This window comes from Hipposideros armiger, unplaced genomic scaffold, assembly GCF_001890085.2.
Source record: "Hipposideros armiger isolate ML-2016 unplaced genomic scaffold, ASM189008v1 scaffold_412, whole genome shotgun sequence".
Classification (NCBI taxonomy): domain Eukaryota; kingdom Metazoa; phylum Chordata; class Mammalia; order Chiroptera; family Hipposideridae; genus Hipposideros; species Hipposideros armiger.
Genome location: NW_017731762.1, coordinates 25,041 through 30,972, shown reverse-complemented (window position 1 = coordinate 30,972; position 5,932 = coordinate 25,041). Strand labels below are relative to the sequence as shown.

Below are 5,932 nucleotides of genomic sequence, written 5' to 3'. Positions count from 1 at the left end.
ACTTCACTAAGTCTCAGTTTCCACATGTGTACAATGATGAAAACAATAACTTCCTTGAAGAATTGTCATGAATTCAAAGAAACGTGGCACACAGAAGGTACTAAATAAATGGTAACTATTATTATTGTATTAATACTTGGTTTTCAAGAATACAGCATATTATGAGAAAACCCAGTATAATAATGAAGAAACAATATGCAAAGTAGTTAGGATTATAAACTCCAGAGCCAGATAATGGGTTCAGATCCCAGGCCCAGCACTTACTAGCTGTGGGCTGGGCAAGTTGTTCTCGAAGGTGTGTAGGAGGCACAAGAGACTGAGAACTATCACTGATGCCTGAATTCGTGTTCAACCCTCACTTTCTCAAGACACCCTTCTCAAGCTCCTAAATTAGGTTCTCTTGTCTTTTATTGTGCTCTGTACTTCACCTTTCTGATGCTTGTCATAGTTATAATTACGTAGTTATTCCAATTAATACCTATCACCATTAGACTCTCAGCTATAAGAGGGTAAGGAGACTATCTTCCAAATTTAGGGACTACCATAGCTACTAACACATAAAATAGCTTCAGTAAATATTTCTGAATGAAGAAATGAATGAAAAGTATATGGTCTCAATAAACTCCTTGGAGAATGGTAATGTCTGGATATATTGCACAAAAATGAAATGAGGATATGCAACTGGACGACAGAGTAAACTTGAGATTATTTAGCTATTGCACTATCTCTGAAAAGCCAAAAAAAAAAAAAAGACTAGCTTTAAAATCAGGTTGGCTTACTGAACTGATTAATTTAGTCGAATAGTCGAATCACACTGGTTAGCAGACCACTGCTCTCTTTAGACAAGTCGTTCTCATCCAGTGTGATAACCATCTGTTGTGATGGATTTATTTCTCTTTATAAATTAGAATGGGTTTCACAGTTATGACTATAGTAACATATTCCTGAGTAGGCCTATGAGAGTATGTTATCCACATGAACTTCATGTGTCCTGTGTGGGTGTCTCAATAGAAAAAAAAAATTGTGACTCCAGGCTAGTGATTTCTAACTTTCACAACTCTGCAGGGTATGTTGAAACACCCTAAAAAAATCTCATGAGTTTCACGGGTGGTGGGAGTTTTGCTGGAAATCAAAGAAGAAAGTTCAGATTTCTTTTCTTGGTTGTAAAACAACAGTATCTTCTCATTTATGGGAGGTGCCTCCTCTCTAGTTACCTGTAAAGAACTGTATGTTTCATTTTGAAAATGCTGGCTTCCTCATGGAACATTTTCTCTAGGTCACTTAAGAAGCCATGTTATGAGACAGAAATCATCTGTTCCAATTTTTCATGTGTAGATGTAGGAATTTCCTTTGGTATTAGTCTGTATGAATCAAGGTTAAGAGAATGTACTTTAACTTTTGAAAAATCTTCACATTTACTCGTATATAAGCTTTTCTTGTCTCAAAAAGGCTTTTAGAATGGTACTTTGTAAATCCAACAATTCTAGTTACAATTTAAGGAGGAATGATGACAGATTATTTGAAGAAAACTCAAGACTGAAGACCTGGTGTAAAAATTAAAAATTGAGAAATGAGTCTAAAATGTTTTATTTAAATATGTATTTTCAGGCACACCCAGGTTTGAGTTTTAGCTTCACCACTTAGTAGGTATGTGATTGTAGCCAAGTATGTGTAAATAATATAGTACAGCCTGAAGTTGAGGTCATAGGTTGCGTTGTTGACCGCCTGAGCTCAAAAACTGACTATCACATACTATCTGGGTGAACCTGTGCAAGTTCCTGAACCCTTCTCTGCCTCAGTTTCCTCATTTGTGAAATGGGAATAAAAAAAGTACCTTATACAGTTGTTGTGGGCTTAAGAGAGTAAACATATGGCAAACTCTTAGAACAGTGCCTGACTAATCATAAATACTGAAAAATTTACTACCATTACAATCGTTCATTTACTCAAGTTGATTTTCGAATTTCTTGGCTTCTTTACACTTCTTGAGATTTTAAAACATTTACTTGTAGAAAACAATGTACAAACCAGAACAGCAAACAAGCACAGCAAAGTATTAGCATGAAAATTAAGTCATGTTTAGGGAAGTACGCTACTATTAAACCTCTATTGATCTGTAGAAAACTGATATTGCAGCGGTAAACTAGAAGAAACTTGAATAGCTCTAAGTAGTGAGTTATTTTGAGGACCACTTTCAGACATAATATGGTCCTCTACCTTCCACTTCCCCGTCCCACAGTGGGAAAAACAGGGGAAAAGTTTATTTTGACCTGATCTAGAGTAGGTAGTTAGTTTTTTCCAAATCAGGGCTCACTACAGATTTCCTAATATCTGGTCATTGATTCTCACAGAAAAAAAGCAAAATAAATCCTCTTATATATAATAATAAACATGCTGGTAACTAATCTACTCTGGACATGTAGGTAAAGAGGAACACAGTTTGCAACTAGCATATCAGTAAATTAATAAACAGTATCTCAAATGTGGGGACGCTATTATTCAGCAGTTAATTCTTGCTTTGATATATACATTATATTTTTAATGTTAGCTGTTAAATCTTATAGGCAAGTTCTTTGTGAAGAAAACATGTTATTAAAAACTTTGATGGACTTGAAACTACTTGGTGAAAAGTTTAAAACAGAGTCCCCTTCCCTATTTTTCTCAATCGCTAATGACAAAGACATCACTAAAACGCCAGAGATAGACAACCCATCGTCATTCATAGTATCGCGCCCCGTGCACAAGGCTCCCAGTCTCCACAGCCCAAACCGCCTTAGTACGGCCAGCCTTTGACCTGTCCTTTGGGTCCCCACTTCCCCTCATCCGGATCTTGAGTTTTCCCAGGCTGTGATTCCTGTTTTAAAGCTCTGCTGCTACCTTTCCCTTGAATTTTTTTGTAGTTCTGTCCTTGAGGCCAAATGCTAACACCGAGACTGCAGTTAACAAAAAAAGGATGGAGTACACCCAACAGGCGTCGCCTGCCCCCCCGCAGTCTACATGCTCCTTCCACTTCCAAGCACTCGATAACTCAACTTCACCAGGGAAGTCGTTTCCCAAGTCAGCGCCTGTGGAGCTCTCCAAATCACCAATGGACAGAACTCCCAGGCTCAGCCGGCGCGCTCGGGGGGTCTCTCGGCCGCGGCACAGTCCCCGGGCGCAGAGGGGACAGACCGCTGCTACTTGGAGTTCTCTCCCCGCGACCCCCCTCCCACCACCGACCCTACGAGACGCAAGCTGTAAACAGAAACGCCCAGCGCAAACCGTCTCACCTCCTTCCTCCTCCTCCAGGGAGTTCATGCAGGGAAAGTAGCCGGCCAGCGCCTCGAAGGAGGCGGAGAGGCTGCTTCGGCTCTGGGAGCGCTGCATGGAGCGCCCCGCAGCGCCGGCGCCCCCCAAGCCCTGCCGGCCCATTTTGGATGAAGACCCGCTTTTCCCGCGGTACAAGATACGAGGCGTCTTGGCGGCTGGGGCGCGGCGACCGCTGCGCTTCGGGGGGCGTGGATGGTGCCGCGCGACCCTGGGGTTCTGGCCCCTGCCTCCCCGGCCGGGTCCCGAGCAGACGTAGCTGTGTGGGCGGCCGGGACCTCCACTTTGTTGGGGAGGGGCCGAGGAGGGGATCAAAGCGGCGGCGGGCGCAGACGCAGCTGCTCGCAGTCCGAGTCCGAGGTCTTGCAGGAGGGAGCTGAGGATCCCGAAGGCAGCGGCTGTTGGAGTCTCGCCGCCCTCCTCTCGTAGGGAGATGCTGCTGATGCCGTGGTCCCCGCCAATCAGCAGCCGGAGGGGGAGGCGGCGACCGCAGCACCTCGGCGGGCTGGCAGCTCCTGAGCCCGCACCGCTGGCCCTGGGCTGCTCTGATCGCGCGAGTAGCTCCAGCTTTTCCCTCTCCCCCGCCCCCGCCCCGCGTGGTGTTTAATTAAATGCAGTTACGTTAGGCATCACAGATGGGTAATATATCAGGCAAATTTTTAGTAGTCACTTTCCCTTTGCCCCAGTTTCACATACAATTTGTTAACGCTCCTCAAGCATAGACTGGAAATATTGAAAATTTCTCCAAATCATTACACAAAGGCTCCCCAATGTTTAACAGGTTCTACCAAAGCCTAGAATTAAAGCTTTGTCTTCTACCTTTTCTTTACTAAAAAGATAAAAAGTCAACAGAGGGGAAAAAGTTTAGAAAAAAATCATGAGCCTGAAGAAGCACCAATACTAAAAAGTACTATGATGTTTATCAACTTTGCTTTAATCTCAGGAATTTTTAATGCTTTCTTTCTGCAAATTAAATAATCTGCTACATATTGTTGCTAAGTATGATAATAAACACTGGAAGGCTTTAACATGTAAATAGAAAGTAATACCCTCTTAACATAAATTTGGAAGCACCACAGACATACCAGAAACAAAAGTTTACAAACTGCAAAACTCCATCCCAGAAAGCAAAGCAATGGTAATTCCATTTTTATAGGAGTCAGAAGACTGCCCACTTTTTGTAACCTTAGACATGCCACCCAACCTCTCAGTTTCCCTGTCTAGGGCTGGGGGAAGGTAGGGTACAATGATTCCAGTTCTAACCATACCACAGCTTGATTGTTGGGTATGTGGAATAGGGGACTTCAAAAGTGTTCTGTAAAATGTAAATTATACAATCTAAAATGGTTCCTTCATATAATATATCCTGCGTAGTATTTATGCGTAAGTTCTTTGCTCAATATATTGAGAGATACACTCATTCAATTAATATTAACTAAGCTCCTAAAATGTGCCAGGTGCCTTTGTAAAACACTTAGGACACAATAGCGATCAAAGCAGATAAAAATCCCTGGGAGCTTACATTCCATAGGGGGGAGAGAGACACAACATAATGTTAAAAGGGGGATACATGCAAATGCAAGAAATTAAGTTAAGGGGTATGGGGCAGTCTGCAATTTTAAAAAGGGCTCTCAGGGTGGGCCTCATTGACAAGGCAACTATATTTGAACAAAGGGTTGAAGAAGTTGAGGAAGTTAACCATTCAGGTGTGTGAGGAAGACAGTGGGATTGAGGCAGAGAACCTCTAGTGCAAAGGCACTAGCATGTGACGTCTTGGTGTGTCCACGGACCAGGACTGACGGGGTATAGTGAGTGAGCGGGAGGGAAAGGAATCACAGAGAGAAGAGACAGACAAAGGGACACATCACACGTGGCCTTCTAGGTATGTCAACGCCGCTGCCAATGGACATCACAATTTAGAAGGTATAAAAATGCATACAAATAATAATCCTCTCAAATCTATATAAAAATTAGGAATCTTTTAGTACAAATAAGATTGCCCTCACACAATAACAACTGTTGATTGCTTAAACAATATCATTCAGGCTTTCTGCATCTGTTTTTCTGACAGGCTTTGTCTTTTCTCATTAATACTCCTACAACTCTCAGTTCAATTTCCTGTTTATTATTCGCCTTCCTAAAACATCAGCATTTCAATAGAACAATGATAAACTGAAAATTCTATGAGCACTTTTTCATACCATGTTGCTTTTATCCAGAGAATAGAAACTTTTTTATTAAATACAAATTTCATTATAAGAATAAAGAGAACCATAGAACTTTGAAAACTGAAAGGACTTCATTGAATGTCACCTAAAATGTTTCTAAAAGTGTGGATCAAGATTTTTAGTGAGTCATGAAAAGAACTTCCTCGGTTTTAATCAGCATTTAAAAAAATAAAATGAAATATCAGAGTGTAGTCCATGTAGTTATTGCATCGATTGTAGTATTATTTGACGAATATATATGCATGTACATGTGTATGGGTGTGCAGGGGTGTGTACTGAGTTGTGATTAAGAGGGAAGTATTGAGGAATAGGGTTGAGTAGGGAAATCCTAGGAAAATAAATTGGCCAGCGATAGAAAACTTTGATTTTGACATCCAAGGACATCATAATGATGGTTG

General features: G+C 41.5%; 1 protein-coding gene across 1 annotated transcript in view; it reads right to left on the bottom strand.

The window, feature by feature from the left end:
- RIMS2 (regulating synaptic membrane exocytosis 2) overlaps positions 1-3,771 on the bottom strand; it is a 28,184-nt gene extending 24,413 nt beyond the window's left edge. The window contains exon 1 of the mRNA XM_019663976.1: positions 3,270-3,771. Coding sequence (XP_019519521.1) covers positions 3,270-3,411 — 142 coding nt within the window. The 5' untranslated portion in view covers positions 3,412-3,771. The remainder of the gene's footprint in view (positions 1-3,269) is intronic.
- Between the last annotated feature and the right edge of the window lie 2,161 nt (positions 3,772-5,932).